Source organism: Sporothrix schenckii (assembly GCF_000961545.1).
Source record: "Sporothrix schenckii 1099-18 chromosome Unknown Cont41, whole genome shotgun sequence".
In the NCBI taxonomy this organism is placed as follows: domain Eukaryota; kingdom Fungi; phylum Ascomycota; class Sordariomycetes; order Ophiostomatales; family Ophiostomataceae; genus Sporothrix; species Sporothrix schenckii.
Genome location: NW_015971142.1, coordinates 1011202 through 1039185, shown reverse-complemented (window position 1 = coordinate 1039185; position 27984 = coordinate 1011202). Strand labels below are relative to the sequence as shown.

The window sequence follows — 27984 nt, the reverse complement described above, 5'->3', positions numbered from 1 at the left end:
TCTGAATAGTCGATCTTCTTCAGCAGGCTCTGAACAACTTTTATTCTTCTTCATTCTCACGACAATACTCGATACGCTCGCATCAACATTGCAAACTAATAAACTCGAACGGACTCCCCGAGCGGAACCTAACTGTCGTGGACTACTTGGGGTTTTACCAGGAAGGGGACGCTCTGCTCAGAAGGACAGCCGTCGAGTTTCACCTGACGAGAACCCGACGAATCTCAACCGGCGACAATGTCCGGCTACAACGATTACGACGGTGGCTACCGGGAGAAGCAGTCAGAGCGGTCACGATGGACGCCATTAACACGGATGCTTCTTTCGGGTGAGATGACCCAGGAGAAGCAAAAGGAACTGACGAACCGCGAAAAGTTTGACCGTTGGATGATCAACGAAGGCTACCGTCGATTGTACGTCTCCTGCGCTGTGGTTTCTGTCCTTTTGATTTCGATTTTGGTTTTGTTTTTCGCCGAAATGACGCTCATGTGAATAATACTAACTGAACCACATCTAGCTTTGTGTTTGTCTTCATGCTGCTTCACGGCATGGTGTTTGCGTTTGGTTTTGTCAACTATGCACGGAAAGACAGCTTGCAAAACGCTCGCGATGTCTTCGGTCCGACATACATGATTGCTCGTGCCGCCGCCCTCGTTCTGCATTTCGACGTGGCCCTGATCTTGTTCCCCGTCTGCCGCACTTTCATCTCGCTTGCCCGCCAAACGCCTCTGAATGGCATCATTCAATTCGACAAGAACATCACGTTCCACATCACGACAGCGTGGTCCATCGTCTTCTTTTCCTGGGTCCACACGATCGCTCACTGGAACAACTTCGCCCAGATTTCTGCCAAGAACAACCTCGGTTTCTACGGATTTCTGCTCGCCAACTTTACATCTGGCCCTGGCTGGACTGGATACACGATGCTGACCGCGCTCATGGGCATGGTTCTTACTTCAGTTGAGAAGCCGCGTCGTGCCAACTACGAGCGTTTCTGGTACACGCACCACATGTTCGTCATCTTCTTCTTCTTTTGGTCGATCCACGGTGCCTTCTGCATGATTCAGCCCGATGTCGCGCCATTCTGTGTCTCAATCGGCACTCAGGCAGTCGGAGTATTCTGGCAATACTGGATGTACGGTGGCTTCATCTACCTGGCAGAGCGTGTTGCGCGTGAGCTTCGGGGCCGTCACAAGACATACATTTCCAAGGTCATTCAGCACCCCAGCAACGTGTGTGAGATTCAGATCAAGAAGGAGCACACAAAGACCCGTGCGGGCCAGTACATCTTCTTCAGCTGCCCGGCCGTATCGATCTGGCAGTACCACCCGTTCACGTTGACCAGCGCGCCGGAGGAGGACTACATTTCCATCCACATGCGTGTTGTCGGTGACTTCACACGCGAGGTGGCCAAGGCTCTGGGCTGCGAGTTCGACCGCAAGGACAAGGATGCGTCCAAGGTGGTCGGTGTCAACGGCGATAACAACGACGTCGACCCGGCGCTGCGGCGCGTCCTTCCGCGTGTCTATGTTGATGGACCCTTCGGCTCGGCATCCGAGGATGTGTTCAAGTACGAGGTGTCGGTGCTGGTCGGTGCCGGTATTGGGGTCACGCCGTTTGCATCGATTCTCAAGTCGATATGGTACCGGATGAACTACCCCCAGTCCAAGACCCGCCTGTCCAAGGTGTACTTTGTTTGGATTTGCCGTGACTTCGGCTCGTTTGAGTGGTTCCGGTCGCTGCTGCTGGCCATTGAGGCGCAGGATGTGGACAACCGAATTGAGATCCACACGTACCTAACGGCCAAGATCAAGATTGACGATGCCACGAACATCATGATCAACGATGCCAACGCAGACAAGGACGCCATCACGGGTCTGCGCGCGCCGACCAATTTCGGCCGCCCTAACTGGGACATGATCTTCCGGGGCATTCGCAAGTTGCACACGCCTGCCGAGGCGGGTGTGTTCTTCTGCGGTCCCAAGGGTCTCGGCAGCACACTGCACATTTTCTGCAACAAGTACAGCGAGCCTGGGTACGTCTAATCCGTCTTTTGTAATACATACTTTCAACCAGCCAGGAAATTTTGCTAACCACTCTTTGTTCAATAGCTTCTCGTTCGTCTGGGGCAAGGAGAATTTCTAGACGGTGCAGTTTGGGAGGTTGTCCGTTGCAACCCAGAGACAGCCTCCTCTCTAGTTTCTTTTCTACTGTTCTAGACTTCTTTCCTTGTTCTTCGATTCCCCGTCACGTTCACTCCGCATTCTTTCCTTATATCTCCTGTCTATAGTGCGTCATCTAGTCTTTTTCCCTTCTTCATCAGCGCGCTGGGCGCAAAGACGTCCTTTTTTTAAACTTTGTTTGTGTTCCAGCCTTTGTTCATAGTCGTTTTTTTTGTTTATTTCTCACGTTTCTTCTATTCTTATACATATACATTCGAAGCAGGAAGGGGAGGGATCTTGTTGGCAGCCAGTGAAGGAAGAAGAAGATGGACCAGGACGCATGAGGCAAGCCAAGCGATCAAGGGAAAGCCACCTGGCCCAGTGTCGTCGGTCCGAGATTGTGAAGAGAAGGACAACTCACTTTGGGCTTGGATAGTTGGCGAGAACGGTCGACGTGCTACATTGCACTCTGCCTCCCACACCAACCAAAGTTAACTACTCTGAAAAAATAAAAATGCATAAAGATTTTAATTCACGGCAGTCCCAAAGTTGTCTTGCGCTTCCCGTACGACAGTCAACAGTCTTGATTGTTTGGCGTTTTGCCACAGCACCGCCCTGTGGCCTTAATGATACGGCGCTGCTTTCCGGCGGTAAAGATTCTGGTTTCGAGTCCCAGGGCGGTCCATTTTTGTTATCTTTGTCGCGTCGACTTTCGATTCTATTTTGTGAACGGCCCTTTTTATATTCGACTTTCAATTGCTATTGAAATAACCTGGGCGATTTTGAAATACATTTTTAGGGGGCTTCGAGACAACAGAGTAGATTAGTAGACTTTCCGCTGATCTACGCCAGATAAGTGGCCCCCGCGTTTGTCAAATTAGCGACCTTTAGAACAACAAACATTAACTGTCTTGTGGCCTGTGATCGAGGAGTCAAACAAACTCCGACACTAGGCCTAAAAACCTGCCTCGCTTTAAATCGGCCATTCCCACCTTTGCGGTTAACACATCACATTCCTGTCGCGCACATGCACATACCGCCATGTCCGCCGACTTTTGGGCCGGCTACATCAGTGGCGCGGCCGGTATCCTAATCGGCAACCCGCTCGACCTCGTCAAGGTCCGTCTTCAGGCGGGGGGCGATGCCCGGCTCGGTCCATTGGGGGGTTCAGGTGCTGCCGGCCCCCGTGCCGCCAGCTCGGGTGCAGCACGCCCCTCCTTCTTCCAGCGCACGGCTGCGCTTGCCACCGGTGCCGCAGCGCCCGTCCTCGGCTATGGCGCCCTCAATGCGCTGCTCTTCGTGTCCTACCGGCAGGCCGAGACGTTTTTGATAGGCACACCTCTGTCGCCGTCTGGAGAACTGCCCGCATCGCCTCCGCCGCAAACGAGCGCCGCCACGACGTGGGTCGCCGGTGCCGCTGCTGGCCTGGCCACATGGATCGTCAGCGCCCCCACCGAGCTGATCAAGTGTCGCGCACAGCTGGCACTGGCTGGCCCTGTCCCGTCGGCATCGTCGCCTTCCGCCAGCCAGACACCCGGCCAGGCCCAGGCAGCGCCTTCCAAGTCTCCCTCATCGTGGTCCATTGCCCGCCAGGTGTGGCGTGCCGAGGGCCTGCGCGGGTTTTTTCTTGGCGGCTCCGTCACGGCCCTGCGCGACAGCATCGGCTACGGCTTCTACTTTTGGTCGTACCTGCTGGCCACGGATGCATGGCGGCGGTACGAGCAGGGCGGGCGCGATGTCGACGTGTCTGCCTCGACGACCCCCTCCGCTGCTGCGACGTTAATGTGTGGCGGCTTGGCAGGTGTCGTCACCTGGGCCAGCGTCTTCCCGCTGGATGTGGTCAAGACGCGCGTACAAGCCCAGGCGCTGCTGCCCGTGGCGGCAGCATCTCCAAATACCATTGCTACTTCTACAACACCTCTCCTCGGCTCGACTTCCACAGCATCCCGTCAGCCCCGCCGACTGTCGACGCTTGAAATCACCCGGATCGCCTACCGTGAAGGCGGCACGTCTGTCTTTTTTAGGGGCCTCGGTGTCTGCAGTGCGCGCGCGTTTGTCGTGAACGCTGTCCAGTGGGCTGTTTACGAATGGATCATGCGGGAGCTGGGAGCCAAAGTACATTGATGGAGAAATGACAGAGTTATGAATTCTAGATTGCGACTGTACAAGGTGGATCGATATAAGGTACATAAAGGCTGGTCGTTAGATAAAAAATCGTGATGAATAGAATATAGACTTTTAGATTTGTTTTACATTTTTTGCAAAAATAAAACCTTTTGTCTAACTATGGACATCTGAGGATATGTGACAAGTATTTGTTGGTTTTGATCACATTATGCTTGAAAGGTCTCATAGTAAACGAGAACTATTTGAATAAAAAAAATGAAGCATCTTTACGGCTATCAAAAAAAAATCAATAAAACTGTCAATAAAAAAATAGCGTAGAAAAAAAGTATACAGTAATACAAAAGAACTAAAACAAAAAAGAAACCGAATTATCGAAGCTCTCTCGCCGGGAATTGAACCCGGGTCCCGGGCGTGACAAGCCCGTATACTGACCACTATACTACAAGAGATGTTTGCGTTCTGATTTGCTGATGACTGATCGACCAAAGTTCGGAATTAAAAGGAAAGGTACCCCAGCGGCATTGTATGCAAAAGAGGAAGGGCAAAACGTCCAAAAAAAAAAAAAAAACAATGAACAACTTGAATTTGCATAATGAAAGAAACTGGCATCATTTAAATATCAGATCACCATGTGACCTTAAATTCGGCGACATTGAGTGGCATCCACTGACACGCTACAGGCGTCTCTGGAATTAATGCTAATAAGACCGTTTTTGGGGTTTGACCAAGCATAGACTGTCCGCTGACAACACCTTTCTTTGCCCAACAAAAAGATCGCCATACTTTCAATGTCAACGTCTGTTGTTGCGGCTCGGCCGCCCGCGCAGCCTACGGCCATCCTGCGCGGCCACCGCGCCCAGGTCCATGCAGCTGTCTTCATGCGGCTGGACCGCACGGCCGCGGCCGGAGCGACGATGACGGCCGACACGCGTCTCGTTACTGGGGACAGCGACGGCTACGTCGCCCTCTGGGACCTGGCCATTGTACGCACCCGTGGCGTGTGGCGTGCCCACAAGAACAGCATCCTGGGCATTGCCGCCTGGGACGATGCAGGGCAGGTCGTGACCCACGGCCGGGACCACCGGCTGGTGGTGTGGCAGGTGGGCGTGGCCGACGAGGCGCGCCTAAGCACGGTGCTTCCGCTGGATCTGGAGGCTTCATCGACGCCGTCTTCGGCAGCGTCGTCGGCATCCCACCCGCAGCCTTGGATGGTGCACGTGCTCGATGTCAACACGATGAACTTTTGCGCGTTTGCCTGGTGCGGTCTGGTGGGCAGCGTGGCGGCTGTGACGGCCGCGACGACGCATGCAACGGCAGCAAGCATGCCGTCTACCGACAAACAGTTGACACCAACATCGACACCACCGACCGAACGGCTGGTGGCCGTGCCCAACACGCTCACCCTCGAAGCAGCCGACATATACCACCTTCCGTCGCAGCGGCGTATCAACACAGTCCGCCTGGGCACCAAGGAGGGCATGATTATGGCCCTGGCACTGTTTTATGCGCCGGTCACAGACACAGAAGCGACAGACGACAGCCAGCCAACACTGGTGCTCATTGCAGCCTTTGAAAACGGCGTGGCTGTGGCCGCCTTGCTCCGCCAAGGCGCCGACGGACCGGCCGACCTTGTCTACCGCGCACAGCCGCACAGCCAGCCGATCTTGTCGCTGGACGTCGCACCCGACCGTTCTTATTTTCTGACATCGGCCGCGGATGCCGTGGTCGCAAAGCATCCGATCCGTGTACCGGCAGCGCCAAAAAAGGCCGCTGCTGTCCCAGCCTCCACACTACCAAGTGCATCCCCTGCATCGCCACCGGCACCTCCAACATTGGCCGGCAAGCCCGTGTCTCTGCTCTCGGCCGCTCTCGCCAAGGAGGCAGCGGCAGCGTCGCCCCCTTCGCCATCCAATGCACCGCCCACCAGAGGAGCAGCGACGCCCTTGGCACCCGTCGAAGTCGAGACACAACCTCTCGCAGTGATCAACACCAAGCACGCAGGCCAGCAGGGCCTGCGCATCCGCGACGATGGCCGCCTGTTTGCCACAGCTGGCTGGGACGCCAGAGTGCGCGTGTACACGGCACAGACGATGACGGAGGTTGCTGTGCTCAAGTGGCATCAGACGGGGTGTTTTGCCGTGGCATTTGCACCAGTTGTCGTGGCGGACACCCAGAGAGAAGGTGAAGATGAAGGCAAAAGAAAAGGAGAAGACGAAAGGGCTTTGGCGCCGACCGGCGGTTCAACAGCCCTGGCTTCACGACACAGTCGACGAGACACCAGTGTCAAGGAACGCCGTCTGCGCCACGCCGTCACGGCGCACTGGCTGGCCGTTGGCAGCAAAGACGGCAAAGTCAGTCTGTGGGACATATTCTAGTTTAGACAGTTGCGTATAACAATAGACAAAAAAGTACATGTTCATTGGTCTGTGTCTATCTGAATAATGCAAGCGGCACTCTGGCCGCAGGGAGGGGGTATCATAATGCGTGTCCTGTCGCCCGTTCTTCCGTTTCTCCCCAACGCTTCACCACCATGCCAATGCTCATCACAGCTCTTTGTAAAAATGCTGCTTGAACTTGCGGCCGGCCCGGTCGGCTGCCCGGTGCATAAACTGTGAGCCGAGGATTTCGATGACCAGAGTGGGGGTATGGGCAGCTGGCGCAGGTGCTGCTGTTGCAGGTTCTGTACTGCCGTCCACCGCCTTGCCACCGCCGTCCTCCTCTTCGATCGGAATCTCGACCCGGAAAAAAGATCCGTCCTTGGGCACCATCTTGACCTCGTTCGTCGCCGTCACAATCTCAAACACGAACCGCGTGTCCCGCAACACAATGCCGCGCGTGCCCACCCGGCCCACGCATGCACTCCGTGTCACTTCCACGAGTGCTCCGTGGAAATCGGCCGCCGTCAGCTTGGCCGCCGCGCTTGCACCGCCCGTCCGAAGCTCCTGCGGGCTCAGCACCTCGCGGATGTAGCCCAACCACAGCCGGTGGAGGGGAACAAAGGTGCTGTACAGCACCTTTTGTGCTTTCCTCTTCCCCTTGCCCACCCCCTTGCCTTCTTTGCCTTCCCTGGCCTCGATTTCTCTCCTCTGCCGCGACGACAGCGGCTTTGGTTTTAGTGTCTTGGCCCGGTTCTGCCGCTGTTCTTGCTTGATCCGACGGTTCCGCCGGCGGGCATCGCGGCCGTTGTGGCCCGACGCACCCGCTGCAGCGAGCTCGGCGGCAGTGTTGGCGGCGGCGGCGGCGGCAAGGGAAGCGGCTGCTGCCGACGTCGTTGTAGTGGCAGAGCCACCGTTGGTTGCGCGCTCTGCACGCTCTGCACGCTCTTCGCGGCCGGGCGAGGCTGGTCGTAGAAACTGTTCGCGGTGCTGAATCTTGTCGGTGAAAATCTGGTTGGCTGTGTCAGGTGAGTGCGCGCGCTCAAGCAGCCGGTGCAGAGCACCTCGTGTAGGTGTCGCCATGGGATGGGAGAGATGGAGATATAAGAGGGTGTCGCTTGTGAAGGGAGGGAGTATTTGCGAATTTGTGCCCTCGAACGTGAACAAAGGTTGTAGAGTATGACGAGGCTGCGCTTGTCATCGGATGTGCGTTGGCCGTCGTTAAGGTTTGCAACAATTTAGTGGAGACTGGCTCACATTACTGAGCCTGCACGTAATTTCTGCGCAGAAGGATTGGCCCGCTGCAGTCAGTGTCATTGACAGCGCTAAAACAAGTGCGCAGCCTCACACTCAAAGTGCTGACGTCGTAGTGCATGTCTAACCGCATGCAAATTTTCGTACGCAAAATATTCCAGCCAGTATTCAATTGGACTTTGCACATTGCAAGCACATGCTGCAATCCAGTCGTGCAGTTCCAGCCTCGCCAACACACGCACTCCTCTGTTGGTCTCGGGACTTTTCTTGCATTGGTACTTTGCGCTACTGTGAAAGCCTGGCAGCACCTGAAAGCCGCCCAGCTATTGGGCAATAGGCCTCGGTAGTAGCGCGCCGCCTTCTCGATCCCTCCTGCGGCTTTCCCCTTGTTGCTCGCTGCTCTTTCCTCGATTGGCCTTGTTAGCTCCTTCCTCCACCAAATAGGCTAACGCACTCCACATGACCTCCCATCTCCTCCACGCCCACCTCCATTGTTGTGTCTTCCTCTCTCCCCATGCCCGCGATACTCCTGATTTGCCTTCTTGATTCCGCTACCGACACAGCAGATTCTTGCGGGCCGCATGGATTCTTCTCCGCACCTTTGCGTCCTGCACTTTAACAACCAGGCATTGTCAATGTGATGGTTGTTCCAAGACGGCAGTCCTTTCTTTTGTCCTCCTTTCGTCTCTCCTGTCACCCCATCTCTCGTTTCCTCTTCTCATCCCTTTGGTCGTCACATTACCTCGCTGTAGACCTTCTCCTCTCGTCGCCTTTCTACAATTTCTTCTGTTCATACGACTTCCCGCTCCTCTACACGCCGTAGTCGTTACCTGGGCATCATCACCATGTCCGAACCCGACGACAATCCCTCGCGCGACGAGGCGCCGGACATCAAGATCCTGGGCGACAAAATCTCCTTTCAGCCCAGCGGCGTCGAACTGCCCACCCGCACCGCCCTCGACAAGGACGACACCCGCGAGGAGGCCCTTATGAAGCCCATGCACAGCTTCCGCGCCGAACCCCTGCAGTTCCTGCGCCAGGTGTCGCTCTACGTCTCGGGCACCGGCTGGCGCGCCTACGACAATGTCATCGGCCAGCCCATTTTCTACTCGGGCTTCTCCGAGAACATGAAGACGGCTGTGCTGTCCGCCCCGCTGCTGCGCCGCCGCATCGCCGAAATGGCCGAGCTCGAGGTCGCCCGCGAAGAACGCGCCGGATGGCTGCCGGCCCCCGACGCGCCCGACTACGGCCAGAAACGCACGCGCCGGCGTGCCCAGATCGCCTCGTGGCTCGCCGACCTCGCCGAGCAGTGGACCGACAGGATGATCTGCAAGTTTGAGAGCAAGACCTTTATCCGCGGCGCCTACTACCTGGTCACGCAGCTCCTCACGCGCGCCTACCACCAGGGCATCCACGTCGCCAGCGAGGACGTTGTTATGCTGCGCAAGGTCGCCGAGCGCGCCCAGCACGCCAAGCAGAGCATTGTCTTTTTGCCCTGCCACCGCTCACACGTCGACTACGTCGGCCTGCAACTGATTTGCTACCGCCTCGGCATTGCGATGCCCGTTGTCGTGGCCGGCGACAACCTCAACTTCCCGCTGGTCGGCAGCTTTCTGCAGCACGCCGGCGCCATGTACATTCGCCGCTCCTTTGGCGACGACATGCTGTACACGACACTCGTGCAGACGTACATTGACACGATGCTGCAGGGCGGCTTCAACCTCGAGTGCTTCATCGAGGGCGGTCGCTCGCGCACCGGCAAGCTCCTATCGCCCAAGTTTGGTATTTTGGGCTTCATTCTGGACAGTCTGTTGTCGGGCCGTGTCGAGGATACCATCATCATCCCCGTCAGCACGCAGTACGACAAGGTCATTGAGACCGAGGGCTATGTCACCGAACTTCTGGGCCAACCAAAGAAGGCCGAGAACCTGTCCGATTTCCTGACCGGTGGCTCGTCCGTGCTGTCGCTCAAGCTCGGCCGCGTCGACGTGCGCTTCCACGAACCCTGGAGCCTGCGCAGCTTTATGGACGAGCAGCTCGTCCGCCTCACAGGCCAGCCGTCGGCACCACGGCCCACGCCTGCTCAACCACGAGGCCGCCGCCGTTCGTCCCGCACCAAGTCCACGTCCACGTCTGCAACGGGCCCTGGTCTCAAAGAGACAGCTGCGTCCGATGCGTCGGCGAGCACACCACCACCCAACCCCTCTGCGCCGCCCTTGGACCCGGCTGTACGGCAAAAGCTGCTGCGCACGCTTGGCTACAAGGTCCTGGCTGACATCAACGACGTGTCTGTTGTGATGCCGACCGCACTGATCGGAACTGTGCTGCTGACACTTCGTGGCCGTGGCGTCGGCAAGTCCGAGCTCATCCGCCGCGTCCAGTGGCTGACGACGCGCATCCGCGCCAAAGGTGGCCGCGTCGCCCACTTCCACTCGGCCTCGCTGCCCGACATTATCGACCGCGCCCTGGAGGTCCTCGGCAAGGATCTAGTAGGCGAAATAGGCGGCCTCGCCGAGCCCGTCTACTACGCCGTCGACCGCTTCCAGCTCTCCTTTTACCGCAACATGACCATCCATCTCTTCATCTCCGAGGCCCTTGTCAGCGCCGCCATGTACACGCGTATCAAGCAGGGTGGCGGGCCGTCGAACCAGGACATTCCGTACGAAGCCTTGTACGACCAGGTCATGTTCCTATCGACCCTCTTCCGCGGTGAGTTTATCTTTGCTAGCGAGGGCCTGGAGGCCAATCTGGACCGCACGCTGCGTGGCCTCGAGGCCGACGGCATGCTGCATCTGGAGCGTGAGCCTGCGGCTGCAGACGGCGCACCGGGCAAAATTGTCAAAGTCGGCTTGTCGGATCTCGAGCGCACCGCGGGCCGAGAGAGCTTTGATTTTTACTGTTTCCTGATCTGGCCCTTCATCGAGGCCAGCTGGCTCGCCGCTGTGTCCCTCATGGGCTTGACACCGCCGGCCAGCGTCACAGACGACGTCTGGACCGACGTGTCCAAAGCGCAAAACTCTGCGCAATTCGTACGTGACCTATCCCTTGTTTCCCTCGCCTGTTCCCTCTCCGTTGATATGTACGTTGCACGGACTAACGATTCAGCTCGGCAAAACCCTGTACCACCAGGGCGACCTCTCGTATTTTGAGGCTGTCAACAAGGAGACGCTCAAAAACGCCTACCAGCGCTTCCAGGAAGAAGGCATTGTCCGGGTCGTCCGCTCCAAGGACGACCCCAAAGCGTCTCAACCGCGTCTGCAGCTCGACCCGGAATGGCGCACACCGCGCGACCCGACCAGCGGCGAACTGCGCCCCGAGGGCAGGCTCTGGGCCTTTACAGACAAGATCGCCGCCAGCCGCCGGGAGGGAAAAAACCGGCGCGACGGCGCTACGGTCAGCACGCGCGTGCTGGCACTCGCGGACAATGTCGGCGCCCGCCTCTTTGACGAGGCTGTCAAGGCGGGAAACACAAGTGTCGCCAGTCCCGCTGGCACAAGCAGTACAGCCAGTGCGGCCAGCGACAGCGGCAGCGAAAGCGACGGGACCGGCAAGGGCAAAGGCCGGCGGCGGCGGCGGACACTTGACCGACAGACGCCACCACCAGCGCGGATATGAAAAGATAGTAGAATAGAGCGTGAACATAGGGAAAGGTGGCGGTCTCCTGGTGCAACCTGCTCGTGCATCACTATTCGGCTACCGTAGCTCTTGGTACTAGTAATATTTTTGTGTACATATCTCGTGGTTGTAAATTATCTGTTCCATATAAGCAAATACAAAATGCTGCTGTCCATATGCTCGCTGTATTATGTGCAAGTTTAGGGTCTGATCCAACGATGGTACCTTCTCACTCCAAACTGGCCCTTACTACTCTTCTGTCGGCTGGATGATGATGTTGTCAATCAACCGCACCAACGGTCCGCCACTGTGGCCGAGGTCCTCGCCGGGCTGCGGATCTTCCACGGGCAACATGCGCACCGCGCCACTCAGAATGGCGCCTCGCGCCGGGTCGATGCGCTGGTCAGCCGCCAGCTCTTCCATCGTGTCCGCGTCGGACAGCGACAGGTAGTCAATCTCAAACAGGGCGCGCTCGTGGGGTGGCAGCTGCTTCTGCGCTGCCAGCGTCTCGTCGGCTACGCGGTGCGCGGCGGCCAGAATCTGGTCGTGGGTCAAGCGCGGACCACTGGTGGTGGCAGCGGCGGTGGCCGCCGCCGCCTCGGCCGCCAGCAGCGACCGCCGCAGCACGTTGGCCACGGCCCGCCGCCGCGTGCCTAGATACACATTGCGCGAGCTCAGCGCCAGGCCGTCGGGCGGCTCGCGCACCGTGGGCCCCACGACCAGGGTCAGGGGAATGGCAAAGTCGCGCACCATGCGGCGCAGCACGACCGTCTGCTGCACGTCCTTTTGGCCAAAGTACGCCGTCTCCGGCTGCACGATGTGGAACAGCTTCATGCACACCGTGGCCACGCCGCGGAAGAAGGTCGGGCGGCTCGCGCCCTCGAGGCGCGTGCCCACAGGCGTAATGGTGACAAAGCTGCCGGGCCCGTTGATCTCCTGGCTGGGGGGCCCGACGGGTACATTTCGGCCGTCGTGGGCGCGAACACGGCCTCGATCTTGCCTCTGCTGCTGCTGCTGCTGGTGCTGGTGCCTTGCTGAAAGGTCGCCTGAAGACCGGCGAGCGCCTGGCAGTCCGCGTCCCAGGTGCGCGGGTAGCTGCCCAGGTCTTCGTGGACACCAAACTGGGTCGGGTTGACGTAGATGGTCACGACGACAGCGTCGTTGTCGCGGGCGGCTGCGCGGACCAGGTCCAAGTGGCCCTCGTGCAGGGCGCCCATGGTGGGCACGAGACCGACCGAGCGGCCGGCCAGGAGCTGCTGGCGGCGCCAGACACGGAGGCCGGCTACAGTGCGGAATACACGAATGGAGGTGCCGGGGATGGTGTCCTGGCCATCGTCGGCTGGATTTGTCGCCGGTGCTGGCGCTGGCGGGGCTGTAGCCGCTGTGCTGTGGGTGGAAGTGGCGTGGAACCTGCGAGTGGCTTCTTCCCCTGTACCTGCTATTGTCGCCGCGTTTTTTATCCTGGTAGGTGCCAATGCCAGGCCCCGCGTGCCGCCTTTCCGTATTGCCATACCACGTCCCACGACGAAAACTGCCATCATGTCAACGATCGGTGGTGCGCTTCTGGTGACGGCCCTCGCTGCCATGGTCACGCCGCTGCGGAACATGGCTGAACACCTTTTTGAGTCGTGGCCAAAATTATAATAATAATAGTAACAATAAAATTAATTATAATGGAAGAGTATGTGTCGGTATCGTGTGCGTGTGCTATTTAAGGCCACAGCTACGTGATGGGGCTCGTCTGGTATCACCCTTTTCTTTTTCTTTTCACGGTCTGTTGAAACCTGCTCGACAGCTCAATTGAAGTTGTGAGAAGATAAAAGAGCAAAGGTACTGCCGAGGCACAAGAAAAAAGTAAATAGGAGGGAGAGGGGCACATCCGAGGATAAAATTTTCAGCCAGAAATGAAGCCGAAAATTGAACATTCTGAATCTTACAGCGTAGATGTAGGACGTCTTCGACAGAGGTACTTGCCGATTGCGGACTAGAGCATGAGGCTTAGTCAGTAGACAGAGTGTCACGTGCACGCCAGAGGACAATTTTGGGCTGGGGCGCTCTATTCCCCAGACTACATTACCCTAAGACGGCACTAAAGGCACGGAACGGTCCACATACAAACGTCTACGAACGTCGTACGACATACAAAGGCACCTGTTTTCAGACGGGAACGACGACGACAAGATTAGGGATGACTGAAATACAACGTCGGCTATACACAGACCGCGAGGATTTAGGGAAAGATAAAATAAAAGACGTATTTGGAGTCAGTTTTTGTTTACCCTTCTTTCTGACCAATCTATTTGGGCCCGCGCAATCGACATCCTCCGGTGGTGTGCATATGGCCTCCACCCAGCCACTTACGCAATTGTCTTTTGGGACAGGAGAATATGACAATAGGGTGAGGGAAATAATAGGCAGTGGGAAAAAGAAAATAGATTATGCTGGGCCTCAGGCGTCATGTGGCACCAAAATGGTAGGTCAGAAAGGATGGCACAAAAGGCACACATTGTGCCTGCAGGGGGGGGGGCACATTTCGCGTCCACAGGGTAGGCACATATGGCACAAATTGTGCCAAAAGAGAACTCAACATGGGACAGTATTCGACCTAAAATGGTAGGTCAGAAATGATGGCACAAATGGCACACTTTGTGCCAGCTGGGGGGCACACTTTGTGCCTGCAGGGGGGGCACATTTCGCGACCGCAGGGTAGGCACATGTGGCACAAGTTGTGCAAAAATGTACGGAAAAGAGAACTCAACATGAAACAGGATTCGAGCTCTCAACTCGAATAGTATCGCTTTGTACGGAAATTTACCTATGAAGAGAGTACGGATAGTAGGAAACAAGGCAGCGCATTGGTCGTCCAGTTTGGCACTTTACATGTTTTGCAGTCAAGCTGGTATGCTGCGTGAGAGGGGCCGTAGCTAGGAAATGAACAATAATCCCTTGTAACTATGTGGCTTATAAAACCGCGCGCTGAAGTTTTGCGGCCAAACCATAAACTCTATCCATATTATCAGTATGCCGACCGGGGCGCACCTCAACAACGGTGCATGTCTCCAACTACCACCCACCGTGCCTTGCCTACATGCTCAGTGTTGATCCCAAGATGCAAGCGAGGAAGAGATACTGCAAGTCAGATTTTTGCAAACAACTTTATAAAAGGCCGCTGGTCCTTTCCATTTGAAAGACTGGTCCTTTTTATTTTTGAATCTTCTGCCCTCTTCTGGATCATCTTCATTAGCTTAAACGTTTATCCCCCACATCGCCAACTCTCTATCTCAAGCCCTATTCTCTTACCGTTTATAATTCCTGGCCGTTCCTAGCGGCCTTGCGTCCTCGACAATATGAAGCGGGTCGAAATCTGCTCTCCCACTATGATGCCTGTGGATTCAGGAAACACCGATGCCTTGGTTCTGAATGCCGGCGGCTGGACCAGTGGTTGTCCCTGCTTGGTACCTGTTCGTGCCACTCCTGTCTTAAGTCTTTTGTCTGATTTTTTACTGCCCAAGTTTCCCTTCCATAACCCCATTTCTGTTTAATCGGCATGTTCTAACTTGTTGCTTTGGACTTTAAGGAAAACCTGTTTCAGTGCATCCATCGCCCTCCGAGGATGCCAGACGAGATTGCGGCGGATGCTCGCGCCACAACGTCTTTGATCGAGGAGATGAGGAAGAAAGAAGAGGGGAAAGACGGACGGAAATGCAAGGGTGGTTAGGGGGCAACGGTATACACGGAAACTCTTGGTTGTTTGGCTGTTGGTTTCTGCTTCACCGCCAGGCGTCAGCGACGCATTATGTTGAGCTTCGGCAAATCCACTTTCCTATATTAGTTCCCTTTTCAGCTATAGTTTCCCAGTCTGTCGGGTCAGTGCTGCATGGCGTGGTGTGGCACGGCAATTGGGCTTACGACCCCTCAACAGTGCAAATACATTGACAAACTCCCCATTGTCTTATCGTGCTTTGATTTCCTGTATCCCATATTCTCGCCGTAAAAAAAGGCCGCCTAGACCTTCAACATGACAGGTAGAAACCCCAGTAGGTACAGAACTTAGATACAAGTCCCGTCAACGACTTGCGGTTTATCGGCTGGGGACAATTGTGAGTATTTGACAGGATCGGGCCGTCCACCTCTTGAACTTGGTTCACGACCCGGTGGTCTGGTACCCCCTGCTCTTATTTTCAAATTCCCGGTCACGGTGGGACCCTTGAGTCCTTTTTTCGACGAATCCGTTGCAAGCTCCCAACCCCCCCCACCTGGCCTGGGTCATCGAGGCTTCCTTCGAGGCCAGTCACTGCAGGAGGAACCTATTCTGGGCAATATCCCTGCCTTAGCCCCGCATCGCATTGTGATTGTGATGAAATCTTCTGCCTAAGGAAGTCGAAAAAGGGACTTTACATTTGTTGTATGCCTTTTCCTCACGCTTGATTTTCCTTCAATGTGCCAGACGGGGTGCGTTGTACTTTGTACTTCGATTGGGGAAGACAGGCAGGAGATATCATTTGACTCAAACGTTCATACACAAGCCACAGTCAAGACATGACCTACTATTATTAACCAGGAACGTACGACTACTATGCTGCATGGGAAGAAACAGAAACGTTTGCACCCCAAAAGAAGAGGCAGCCCCTCGCACTATCTCACTTGGATATTTTTGGGAACGGCTGATGGTGGATTGGCCGCCGGCTCCAATGAGACACCATTCCTGCGGAAAAGCCTAACACAGCAGCAGTTGTAAACAGTTACTACACAACACGTCTCGTCAGCTCCCAGGTTCTCGTATTTATGAACGTTCAAACCCTGAGGCGCTTTCATGCACAACGTGAAGAAATGACAAAGACAATTCCAAATACGCGATCGGCCCGTTATTACATATTCTACGACGCCTTTTGCTATTGTCCTTTCATTCACGTCACATTACATAGTATTATTAGTCCTTGATTTTTGGTACACGCGAAGGTGTAAGGTATATATTGGTAGAGTTGAGTTGGTTATAAGTTGTGGGGCAGTTGAAAACGCCGTTCCAAGCCGTTCGGGGGTAGGAGGTCTTTGGTGTCCTCCCCCTTTGTAATATACTAAAATATTACCCCTTTTTTGCGCCGTAAAAATCAAAAGCAAACCAAATGTGGGTAATAGTACAGAATAAAAAACCGTACGCCGAGAAAACCAACAGCAGATAAACGCCGCAGATAAAACTACCCTTCCGTAAAGCCGTGCCGGGTTCATGATTGAAGTAAGACAAAGGGGGGGGGGGGGGGGGGGAATGTTAGAAGAGAATCATGAAAAGAGACATGGGGGAAGAAAGGTGACCCCCAAATTCATCACGCAATCAAAAAAAGAAGGAAGAAAAGAGCAAGCCGGTGCCCAAAAAATAAGAAATGAGAAGAGAGCCAAGAACCGAAGTGTGGCTCAACAATAAAACAATATTGTTTTGAACGCTCCGGCTGTTACCCTTTTTCCTTGCGTCCCGTGCCCGGCCTGAAAGAACGCCGCATGAAAATCAACGCTGTGCGAGAAAAGACAAATAGAAACGATAAGTCAAAATGAAAGATGGAAAGAAAATTAGGCGGCGACCGGCGCAGCGACGGTAGCGGCGGCCTCGTCGGCATGACCGGCACCGCCACCAAGGAGCTCAAGCACCTTGTTGACGACAGCGCTCGGGTAGCCGCGATGGAGCATCTCCGAAACGACACCCTGGGCCTTGTCGCGCTCCTCAACAGCGAGGAATGCACGGGTCATGGCCTCGTAGGTGCTCGGTTCGCGACGCTCGCGACCAACAGACGAGTAGATCGAGACGGCCTTGGCGATGTCCTTCTCAGCAGCCCAGCCGTGGATCAGGGTGTTGGCAATATAGGGCGTGATGTCAATGCGGCGCTCACGCATCATGGCCAGGATGGGCTCCGTATCGGCAACCTGGTGGTTCGCCACCATGGCCTCGAACAAGGCCTGGAACAGACAGGCATTGGCCGAAACCGACTTGTCCTTCATAACCGAGTCGAAGATGCGGCGGGCGCCTTCCATGTCGTGCATATTGCAGCCGCGAGCGTGGATGAGCGATGCATAGTGAACGGCCTCCGGGGTCTGGCCGGCGGCGCGAATGCGGTCTAGGACCGCCTCAGCCGCCGTCATGTTGACGGGCTCGAGGGTGGCGTGAGTGTCGACGAGCAGCTTGTATGTGTGCGAGGTCGGGGCGATGCCACGGGCGAGCATGCGCTCGTAGTAGGCAAGCACCTTGGCCTTGTCACGCTTGGTCGTCAGGAAGAACTGCATCATGCTGTTGTACGGGGCAGGGCGAGCCTTGTAGTTGGGCATCGCCTCCATCTCATCAAACAGCTCCTCGGCAAACTTGTCGTCCGACACTCGGCACAGAGCGTTGACAATCGTTCCGTAAGTGACCGACGTGGGCTTGATGGACAGGGCGCGCATCTCCGCAAAGTAGAACAAACAGTCGTCGATGCGACGCGCCTTGCCGAGCTTGCCAATCAGAGCGTTGTAAAGGAACGAGCTGGGCTCGACACCCTCGGCCTTGGCGCGGTGGAAGATCTTGACTGCCTCGGAAGCCTCATCGAACGTCTTGGTGGACTCCTTGAGCGTGGTGATGTACAGACCGAAGGTATTGGCAGACGGTGCAGAGCCGAAGCTCAGCAGCTCCTGGTGATACTGCTCGGCCAAGGTACGGTTGCCCACAGACAGGCTGGCGCCAATCATGGCATCCAAGATCGAAGACCAGCCGTAGCGGACGACAGCGTACTGCGGCAAGAGGGGCACATCAGCGCGAGCCATGGCAAGGATGTTATGGCAGAGGTCCATCTTGTTCTCCCGTGACGCGGCCGAGATCAGCTTGGCGTAGGTGATGTACCGCGGGTGGCGGCCAGCACGACGCATGTTGCGGAACCGGTTGAGCGCCTCGTTCAGCTTGGGACCCTTGCGGCCGTGGGAACCTTCCAGGTCGTCCGAAATCAGGGACGAGCCCTTGTAATCGGTGTTGTGCGCATACGGGTCGAAGTTGCTGGTCTCGTCGAAGCTTGAAACCGTGGGCGTGGACGGGAACGGAGACGAAACAAAGGACGAAGCAGGCGGAACAAACGACGCGGCCGAAGAGGCATCCTCACGGGGATCCGTCACACCACGAGCCTGCATGAAGCGGTTGATAAACGCGACACCTTCCTCAATCTCATCGACGATGGCAGCGTGGGTCCTGGCCTCAGCCGATTGGCGGATGCGGTCGAACATAATATCAGACTCAACCAGAGCCTCGGCAACCTGACCCGAGCCAATCATGGCAACAGCGTACATGGCTGTGGGCTCGATAAAGGACGAAGAGACCTCAACGAGAGGGTTGCGCAGAATGTGCCAGTACTTGGAGGCAGCGGCAACATCACCTGCACGGACGTACAGAGCCAGCAGAGCGGTCGTAGGTCCGGCCATGCTGGACAGTGCAGACGGGAACGCGTTGGTCAGAGCATCGAAAGCGGCAACAGCCAGGTCCTTGTGGCCGTTATCGGCAGCGACGGTTGCAATCTTACCCAGAGTCTGAGCCTGGGTAGCCTTGTCAACGTTCTGCACCCACTCCAAAGCGGTTGCGTAGTGACCGCGGCTGGTGAAGCCCTGAACGAAGCCATCGTTGATAAGAGCGTCCTTCATGTTGGCGGCGCGAACACCGTACTGTTCATTAATCTTGTCGAAAAACTTCATGGCACCAGGCATCTTATCGCAGGTGATGTAGGCGTTGATGACAGCAGCGTAGACCTGGGTGTCGAGACGGTCGAGAAGGCTGGGCTCGCCAGCATCGTTTGCAATAGCCAGGTTGCGATACTCCTCGTAGCACTCGACGGCGCTGATCAGGTCGCCGGCATTTGCGAACGCAGTGATCATAGCTGGGAAGGTGGCAGCAAAGGGAGCAATCTTGTTCGCCTCCATGTGGCCAAAGAGCTGCAGCATGTCGGAGAGGCGACCAGACTGGGCGCAGGCCGAGATCAGCTGGTGGTAGGTCTCAGACGAGTACGCGGCCTTCTGGGCTGCAACGGAGTTCTCAAACAGCTTGATGGCGTAGTCAAGACGGTCCTCCTCCGCAGCGATGGCATGCTCTAGTTCGTGGGACGCAAACATGAACTTGCCAGGCTCGTCCATGCCGCCGTAGCGAAGGCGCTTCTCTTCGAGCAACGTCTTCTTGGCAGCTAGCTCGAGCGAGCGCGAAGCAAGCAGGCCGACAAGAATGTTGAAGGTGTCACTATCCGGCAGGACCTTGCGGCGAATCATGTCGGTGTACACATCCAGAGCCTTGGAAATGACCTCCATGCGGTCAATGGGCAAGTGAATAGCAGCCATCAGCAGCGCATTGTAGGCGCTGGCAATGGGCTGAACACCGGCAACCAGCATGGCCTCAAACACAGCTGGAATCTCGGTATAGCGTCCGGACTCGGACAGCGTAGCAAGGTGGTCGGCATAGGTCTGCGACTGCTTGTCGACAACAGGCGATACCGAGCGGACAGGCGACCGCGACCGCGACACAGGCACGGAGCGAGATTTGGCAACCTCACCGGCGGCAACCGGCGAGGTAGAAGCGACCTTGCCATCTTCCAGGGCCTCAAGGTTCTTCCGTGCCTCAATCTCCTTCTCGAGAGCGGCGTCGATGTGCGCGAGAGCCGCCTCTTCGGCCGCAGAGTGACGGTCCGCGAGGACGTCCTCCACAGCAACAGCCTCTACCGCGGAGGCGGTATCCGCAGCGGCTGCAACATCCTGTTCCCCAACCTGCTCGCTGGCGAGGCCTCCCTCTTCACCAAGCGCAACAATAAATTCGGCCGACGCTTCCTCAGCAGCCGCGGCATCGACACCAACATCGGCCTCGGCGGCCTTGGCAGACACCTCTTCGTTGTCGAGGACCGATGCGGCAGACGGCTTCCACTCGATGCGGTTCTGGAACTGGAACTGCACCCATTCCTTGTCGGTCTCATCTTGCGCCTGCAGGTCTTGCAGGTGCTCAAAGTAGGCATCTAGGCCGCCATGGTTGAGGCTCAGCTGCTTGTGGTCGGGGCCACTTGTCTGGGTGTGGAAGGCACTCTGAAGCTGGAGGGCTTGGATACGTCCGAATCGATTGCAGTTCCGCCGCGCAAACGACGGCCGGTTCTGGGGGTTTAGAACATGGGGGTGTGTGGCGGCGACGACAGACTGGGCGTAGCCGTGTGTGAAAGACTTTGCGAATCCTTGACGGATAAAGGTCTGGTAGAGCGAAGAGTAAATGGTGGGCATTTAGGAGAAGCCAGGCGGCGAGGGGTACTTCAGAGGAGGGAATATGTCAGTACTCGAGGAGCGGAATACAGGGGCAAGTGGCAAGTCGGTGAGAGGTGGAATTGGGAAAGGAAGAGAGGTACGGCGATGTTTTGAATTCACAAACTTACATGAAGGGAAAGGAGAATGCGCAAATGCAGGTTCATTTGACAGCAATGCAGCCGCCAAACAAACGCGCTTTGAATTAAAAAGGGTCTTTGAATTGGTAGATAGTTGGAAAGTCGAAAAGCGAAGCAAAACAAGAGAGAGAAGAGAGAGAGTCAGAAACAAGATTATAAAAATGAGAGAGGAAAATCAAAAGCAAAGGTCGGTGACTGGGTCGAGACAGAGAAAATGGGATAGCGGCTTTTTCCCGGGCCCAGCTTGTTATTTTTTTCCGTTTATCTGGGGACAGGAGCGACCCAGTATGGAAGAGAAGGCGGGAGAAATTGCAGGAAGAAAATTCCAGTGGTGGGTCCCGGCCGCGTGCCTATGTGATAAATACCGGGGGTGGGTATGTACCAGGGTTGTGCCTTCTCAAACTAACAGGCCAAAACCTGATGGCGCTGGCTGCTCTTTCCTTTTCCTGGAAAAAACTCGTGCCACAACACAGTGAAGGCGCGAGAAACGCGTAAAATATGGCAAGCGAAACCAGAGTTCGACGTTGAATTGGAAGGTCAATGGGAGAATACAGAAAGTGCGAGCGAGCGGTTCGAACAAAGGCACTGGCGCTTTTGTGTCCTTTGTGAAGACCTTGGAGAGAGTTCGTCAAGGAAGGAGCCACCTAAGCAACAAGACCGAGCCACTTCGCAGCAGGGCTCCAACGATTACGACGTGCGAAAAGAGGAGGAGCCGAAGAACGTATCCCGCTCAACGTCCCCATTGACAAGGGAACCCTTACGAAGCCATGACGCACCACGACTGCAAATATGTCTGCCTGGGGACAAAAGGTGGTAACATGCCGTGCAAAGCGCGTCCGAATATGACAAAATGTGGCCTCCAAACACAATGGGCGGAAGGCTCGGGGGCGATGGTGGCAGGATTGGCACCCACAACTTTCAGGCAAGAGCGAAGAGAAACCGGAGCCACCACGCGGCTGGAACCAGGGTTCGAGATTGCTTCTTCGAGAAAGAGCCTAAAACCGTCAAAATCCGGCGCTGCACGTGAGCTCCGCTAGCAAAGGACGGTTTTAGGGCGATCCAGGGGAAACCAAGCCAACTCCTGGCCGTTTTCGCGTTCGCAGGCGAAGGCGAAATGTACGAAGTATTAAGACGTTTCGACAGGCCCGAAGCTGAGATGAAATCTCTAAAATTGGTGACGTTTAGGTGGCCAAACCAAAAGTGTGGGTGGCTGTTGCGTTCCTCAGCACCAGCACATCTTACTAGTCGCAGGGGAAAAGAAAGCAACGAAAAGGAGACCGGATCCTTTCGTTGAGGCACGAGCGCCGATTGGACAATCTTGCTTTAGCCTTGTGCAGTCCACTCTTTTTCTGGCAGGCGCCAATGGCACTGCCAGCATTCATGGGAAAAGTCGGAATGCACGATGCACATTCGGGCTCTTGCTTGCTCCTTCCCCATGCTCCCAAGCAAGGGAGTAGAGGTTGATGAAACGGACGGTGAATGCTCCGCGTCTTACGTTCAGCTGAAGCTCCGTCTCGATGGATTCTAAGGTCCGATTTGCACAGCTTCGGTACATCTGATAACGGACAACTGAATACCCCGAAATCGAGATTGCGCAGATTTGTCCACGACATGTCTTCTTTGATGCCAGAAATTGCATTGTCGTCTCTCGCCCGCGAAACAGGCGACGGAAAGACACATATAAACGAATATTTTCGAAGCCAAGAGGAGGGCTTTCAAACGACTGGCGTGACGATAGGGCTGTCAAGTACGGAGTTGTGATGATTGACTCGTCAAAGCTCATCAAAATATTTATGTCTGAAACCGAGAAAACTTCAGGCACTCGATTCTGCATATTCAGTTTTACTTACTGAATTGTCGAGTTTCTTTTTAAATAACTTATATCTTATTGTCATTCTTATTGTCATGAACCCCCCCCCAAAATCAATAACTATAACAAAAAGCAAACTCAACGTGCTTTTAACGTCTTTCAACGCAGACCAAAAAGTTATTTGAAGTGTACATAAGTAGAGGGTGTTAAGTTGTTTTTTTCGTAGCACCAAGACCGACATGTGGGCAAACACTCTCGACATCTCGTCCATCTGATAAACCTAGTCTTAGTACCAACCAAGAAACAGGTCATTTGACACACCTAACATTAGCAACTTCCCCACGAAAATGACCCGCCGAGTCCTGTTCCAAATCGACCGCCGTGACTATCCGTCTTACATGCGCCCCGGGTTCACAACGAGCCCCAGTGCTCGTCGTCAACATCAATTCAAGGTCACAACATTGACCCACCTGCGTTTTCCTCGTGAGGCTCGAGCAGTTTGCAGCAACCGAATTCGACGGGAAGATCTCCGATGCCACAAACTGCGTTTGTGAGGAAATGTCCGAGCTTCGTTGACTCCATGATGTCGGCATCGGTGGTAAAATAAACCGACCCGCCCAAAAGTGAAACCAACCTCCCCGGAAATGGACTCGATAAATCGACTTGTCAAGCAGCATTGAACACCGACTTTTAGTCACGTGAGCACGCGACTCGTTGACGATCCGTTAGCAACGGTCAACGACACAAATCAGTCTTTGAACGATCTCGCCCGTTGGAAGACCAGTCAAAACCTATTAGTTTCGCCGGTCCTTGTTCTTGTGACGCTTACTTTTGTCATACAAAGCGTAACAACGGAAAAAATAAGTACCTCAACAATGCTGTCACCAACAGAACATAGAGAGTCTAGATCGTGGATTACCTAATCACTCAAAACCAGCCTTCATTTTACAACGCACTGTTTTTGGCGGGGATCTAGCCCCAATGGGTTTGCACGTTTCCCCTCCCCACCGGCACAAGCTTCCAAAGCTGGATAGCTCCATCGCCAGCTCCTTTTCCCGCCCGTTTCGTCTGCATTTTCGGCGGCGACGACTCTCCATCTGCCTCCTCGCTTAATTGATTGTGATTCCAACTCACTGAAACCTCTTAAAATACAAGAGCATCACATCGCAAAAGCGCAATCGCAATGTCGGCAGGCCCGACAGACACAACAGCCGTCTCAGCACCAGGCAAGGTGCTGCTGGCTGGCGGCTACCTCGTGCTGGACCGCGCATACACGGGTCTCGTCTTTGGCCTGAGTGCACGCATCAACGTTATTGCACAGGCGATCAAGACGAGCCCTGGTGTACAGCTGAACGAAATTGCTGTCTACAGCCCGCAGTTCCGCGAAGCACAGTGGACATATGGCTACCATTTGGCGGACCAGGACGGTGGCATCCAGGTCACGCAGCTCCGGACGTAAGCTGAGCGCAGGACACATCAAGAAAGAAGGTTTTGGTTTTGACTGCAGAATGCACGCTAATCAACAGTGGCACGGCACTACACGCGAACCCGTTCGTCGAGACGACGCTGTCGTACGGCCTTACCTACGTCTCTCGCCTCGCCAGCCTTGGCCCGGCGCACACGATCAACTCTTGCCGACTCACCATTCTTGCCGACAACGACTACTACTCGCAGCCCAACGAGACCGCCAACGCCAACGCCAACGCCTCCTCCACTTCCACGTCCACAACCAACCGCTTTGCCCGCTTCCCAACGACGCTCGCGGGCGCCAACAAGACCGGCCTGGGCTCGTCCGCCGCGCTCGTCACGTCGCTGACGGCAGCGATTTTGAGCCATTACCTGCCCGTCGACCTCTTTGATTTGTCGACCGACGCCGGACGTGAGACGCTCCACAATCTCGCCCAGGCCGCCCACTGCGCTGCCCAGGGCAAGGTCGGCTCTGGCTTTGATGTGGCGGCCGCCGTCTACGGCTCGTGCACGTACCGCCGCTTCTCGCCGTCGGTGCTCGCGGGTATCCCCGAGCCTGGCAAGCCGGGTTTTAGTGGCGCCCTACAGACTGTTATTGCTAGTAAGAAGGGTGCCAGTGCTGGTGCCAGTGGCAATGGCAGTGGACCCGTTACCGGCTGGGACACTGAAATTGCCAAGGGCAGCGTTGCTCTCCCCGCTGGCATGGCCCTGCGCATGTGCGATGTCGACTGCGGCTCGCAGACAGTGAGCATGGTCAAGAAGGTGCTGGCGTGGCGCAGCAGCGCTCCGGAAGCGTCCAAGACGCTGTGGGATACGCTGCAAACCCGCAACGAGGCACTGGCGACGGCGCTGCGCGACGGCAAAACGGATGACGATACGATCCCGGCACTCTTGCGGTCGATCCGCGAGCTGGTCCGGTCCATGGGCACAGAAAGTGGCGTGCCCATTGAGCCGGAGAGACAGACGGCGCTGCTGGACGCAGTGAGTGACGTGGAGGGTGTCTATGGTGGTGTGGTGCCAGGCGCCGGCGGCTTTGACGCCGTCTCGCTACTGGTGCGGGACGACAAGGAGACCGAGAGCCGTCTCGAGGCATTCTTGGAGAAGTGGAGCAAGGAGTCGGGCGGCCGCGTGCGCCTTCTGGGTGTCAAGGGCGCCATGGAGGGCGTGCGGAGGGAAGACAAGAGCGTCTACGAAGGGTGGCTGCAGCCGTTGTGAGAGGCTGGGTGGCTTGTGAAGGTGAGAATATCAATTACGGGCTACCCCTAAGGGGTATATTTTCTTTTGAAAAGAAAAGAAAATGCCATTAATTACGCAAATATTAAGAATAGTCGGGGAAGAACACCCAAACTCATTTTATACAAATAGAAGCTGAGAAGCTGAATGAGTGTGAAAGATATGTTGCATTACAAAGTCGATATAGTCGCGTGAGAGTTGGGCGTCCACGGTAATTAATTCTGTTCCTTTTCTGGTGATTGTCTTGCATAGCAGGCCCATGCATGTGGAGGAACGAAGACGTCACATAATTCATTCTGTATCTCTCGACGTCGTAATACAGCCTTGCGGCGAGGCAAGTTGTAGTCTGGCTGTTTGGTGTGAGTCTTCATAAAGTGGAACCCTAACGCCCCCAAAAATCACTATGAATCATAGTTGTACTGCACTGGAAGCATTTTACAGGTCCGTTTTTCTGTTGACTGGGCCTTGGCTCGGCGGGACGATTCGTACCTAAAAAGCTGCTTATCAACCACTGACCGCCACCCAAAGTGATTTTTTAATCGATAACGATCGCGGGGCAAATTTTTTTATAAAGCAAACTTCCATACTCATCTGGTGGACCTCCTACCGATTTTATCACCAGATCAGCATCGCAAAACACAACACACCTACTAGCATAGACAGCGGTGCCTTTGGCGAACGAGAAGCCTTTTCGTTTTCATCCACAAAGTACATACGAGCGACTTTTACTACCAGAACCGAGACAAAGCCATCACCATGTCGACCATGGATCTGGACGACGCTGTCCAGGTCGGCAACGCCCCCAAGACAGTTGCCACGTACGTTCATACGCCCGGGGGAGGGAAAAGAGACACCTCTGGTCCTAGCCCAATGCTAACCTGCTCCAGTATTCTCTGCTACAACTGTGGTACCCCAATCGACGGCACCACTGCGGCGGGCGCCATCTGCCACGAGTGCATCAAGCTCACCGTCGATATTTCCAAGAACATCCCCCGCGAGGCCAACATCCAGTTCTGCCGCGACTGCAACCGCTGGATGATCCCCCCCAACCAATGGGTTTCCGCCGAGCCCGAGTCGCGTGAGATGCTGGCCATGTGCCTCAAGCGCCTGCGCGGCATCAACAAGGTCCGGGTTGTCGACGCCCGCTTCATCTGGACCGAGCCCAACTCGCGTCGCGTGCGCGTCGAGATCACCGTGCAGGACGCCATTGCCGACGGCGTGCTGCTCAACCAGAGCTTTGAGGTCATGTACGTTGTCAGCACGCATCAGTGCCCCGACTGCGCCAAGTCCTACACCCACAACGTCTGGCGCGCCACCGTCCAGGTCCGGCAAAAGGTGACACACAAGCGGACGTTCCTTTTCCTGGAGCAGCTGATGCTCAAGCACGGCGCGCACCGCGAGGCGCTCAACATCTCCGAGGCCAAGGAGGGTCTGGACTTTTTCTTTGCCCACCGCAACCAAGCCGTCAAGTTTGTCGACTTTTTAAAGTCGGTCGTGCCCATTCACATGACGTACTCGCCCGAGCTGATTTCCGAAGACATACACTCTGGCACGCGCTCGATGAAGTTTGCCTACTCCATTGAAATCGTGCCCATCTGCAAGGACGATCTGGTCGCCCTGCCGCTCAACATGGCCAAGAAGATTGGCGGCATCAGCCCGATTGCCCTGTGCTACCGCATCGGCACGGCTGTCAACCTGCTCGACCCCGCTACCCTGCAGACGGCCGAGATCTCGGCCCCCGTCTACTGGCGCGAAAAGTTTCCCATTGCGCCGCTTGCCGACGTCAAGGAACTGGTCGAGTTTGTCGTGCTGGACATTGAGCCTACGGGGCCCCGCAAGGGCCGCTGGCTGCCGGCGGAGGCCACTGTGGCGCGCGCGTCCGACATGGGCAGCAACGACACCACCTACTTTACGCGCACGCACCTGGGCGGTCTGCTGAAGCCCGGCGACTCCGCCATGGGCTACCTGCTGCAGGGCAGCAACTTCAACAACCCGCAGTTTGACGAGATTGAAAAGTCGCACGCGTACAGCGCGACCGTGCCCGAGGTCGTGCTCGTCAAGAAGCACTACCCGAACCGCCGCAAGAACAAGCACCGCAACTGGAAGCTTAAGCGCATGGCCAAGCAGGAGAGCGAGCTGCTGCCCAAGAAAGCCGACCAGGCACGCATGGAGAACGAATACGAGATGTTCTTGCAGGACGTCGAGGAGGACGAGGAGCTGCGCGCCGCGCTGGCCCTGTACAAGAACCCCAGCCAGAAGGCCGCCCTGGCCGCCGAGCGGAGGAAACAGATGGAGGCATCCGGCAGCATGGATGTCGAGGAGGGCCAGGGGGAGGACGAGGGGGAAGAGGACGAGGACGAAGACGAAGACGACGATGGTCCGCGGGTCAACTTGGACGAGTTGCTGGACGATCTCGACGATCTGGACATCAACGACGAAGGGGGGGAGGAGTAGGTCGCGAACTGACTTGCTCGACTTCTTTTTCACGGTCATTTATTGCCGGTCCTCTTTGTGTCTTTCTGCTTTCTTCGTTA

General features: G+C 55.8%; 9 protein-coding genes and 1 non-coding gene across 10 annotated transcripts; 6 read left to right on the top strand and 4 right to left on the bottom strand.

Moving 5' to 3' along the window:
• Positions 1 to 237: 237 nt before the first annotated feature.
• On the top strand, positions 238 to 2145 carry SPSK_07252 (NADPH oxidase; the record flags this gene model as incomplete). The annotated part of the gene is made up of 3 exons (XM_016733916.1): positions 238 to 413; positions 518 to 2035; positions 2112 to 2145. The coding sequence occupies 3 exons, from the start codon at positions 238 to 240 to the stop codon at positions 2143 to 2145; spliced, it is 1728 nt and encodes a 575-aa protein (XP_016590650.1).
• A 1058-nt stretch (positions 2146 to 3203) lies between these two features.
• SPSK_07708 (solute carrier family 25 (mitochondrial carnitine/acylcarnitine transporter), member 20/29) lies at positions 3204 to 4286 on the top strand (the record flags this gene model as incomplete). The annotated part of the gene is made up of 1 exon (XM_016734365.1): positions 3204 to 4286. The coding sequence occupies one exon, from the start codon at positions 3204 to 3206 to the stop codon at positions 4284 to 4286; it is 1083 nt and encodes a 360-aa protein (XP_016590649.1).
• Positions 4287 to 4666: 380 nt separating this feature from the next.
• On the bottom strand, positions 4667 to 4738 carry SPSK_11210. Its single transcript has one exon. It is a non-coding gene; the product is annotated as a tRNA-Asp (tRNA).
• A 339-nt stretch (positions 4739 to 5077) lies between these two features.
• Positions 5078 to 6664, top strand: SPSK_07422 (WD repeat protein; the record flags this gene model as incomplete). Its single annotated transcript, XM_016734085.1, has 1 exon — positions 5078 to 6664. The coding sequence occupies one exon, from the start codon at positions 5078 to 5080 to the stop codon at positions 6662 to 6664; it is 1587 nt and encodes a 528-aa protein (XP_016590648.1).
• Positions 6665 to 6832: 168 nt separating this feature from the next.
• SPSK_07820 (ribonuclease P protein subunit POP4) lies at positions 6833 to 7747 on the bottom strand (the record flags this gene model as incomplete). Its single annotated transcript, XM_016734475.1, has 1 exon — positions 6833 to 7747. The coding sequence occupies one exon, from the start codon at positions 7745 to 7747 to the stop codon at positions 6833 to 6835; it is 915 nt and encodes a 304-aa protein (XP_016590647.1).
• A 1016-nt stretch (positions 7748 to 8763) lies between these two features.
• SPSK_07016 (uncharacterized protein) lies at positions 8764 to 11533 on the top strand (the record flags this gene model as incomplete). Its single annotated transcript, XM_016733686.1, has 2 exons — positions 8764 to 10947; positions 11024 to 11533. 2 exons carry the CDS (start codon positions 8764 to 8766, stop codon positions 11531 to 11533), a joined length of 2694 nt encoding a protein of 897 aa, XP_016590646.1.
• Positions 11534 to 11782: 249 nt separating this feature from the next.
• Positions 11783 to 13140, bottom strand: SPSK_07543 (pantoate--beta-alanine ligase; the record flags this gene model as incomplete). The annotated part of the gene is made up of 2 exons (XM_016734203.1): positions 11783 to 12473; positions 12518 to 13140. 2 exons carry the CDS (start codon positions 13138 to 13140, stop codon positions 11783 to 11785), a joined length of 1314 nt encoding a protein of 437 aa, XP_016590645.1.
• A 3955-nt stretch (positions 13141 to 17095) lies between these two features.
• On the bottom strand, positions 17096 to 20782 carry SPSK_06910 (uncharacterized protein; the record flags this gene model as incomplete). Its single annotated transcript, XM_016733581.1, has 1 exon — positions 17096 to 20782. One exon carries the CDS (start codon positions 20780 to 20782, stop codon positions 17096 to 17098), a length of 3687 nt encoding a protein of 1228 aa, XP_016590644.1.
• Positions 20783 to 23933: 3151 nt separating this feature from the next.
• On the top strand, positions 23934 to 25432 carry SPSK_07471 (phosphomevalonate kinase; the record flags this gene model as incomplete). Its single annotated transcript, XM_016734133.1, has 2 exons — positions 23934 to 24205; positions 24277 to 25432. The coding sequence occupies 2 exons, from the start codon at positions 23934 to 23936 to the stop codon at positions 25430 to 25432; spliced, it is 1428 nt and encodes a 475-aa protein (XP_016590643.1).
• A 774-nt stretch (positions 25433 to 26206) lies between these two features.
• SPSK_07373 (nonsense-mediated mRNA decay protein 3) lies at positions 26207 to 27904 on the top strand (the record flags this gene model as incomplete). The annotated part of the gene is made up of 2 exons (XM_016734037.1): positions 26207 to 26268; positions 26338 to 27904. The coding sequence occupies 2 exons, from the start codon at positions 26207 to 26209 to the stop codon at positions 27902 to 27904; spliced, it is 1629 nt and encodes a 542-aa protein (XP_016590642.1).
• Between the last annotated feature and the right edge of the window lie 80 nt (positions 27905 to 27984).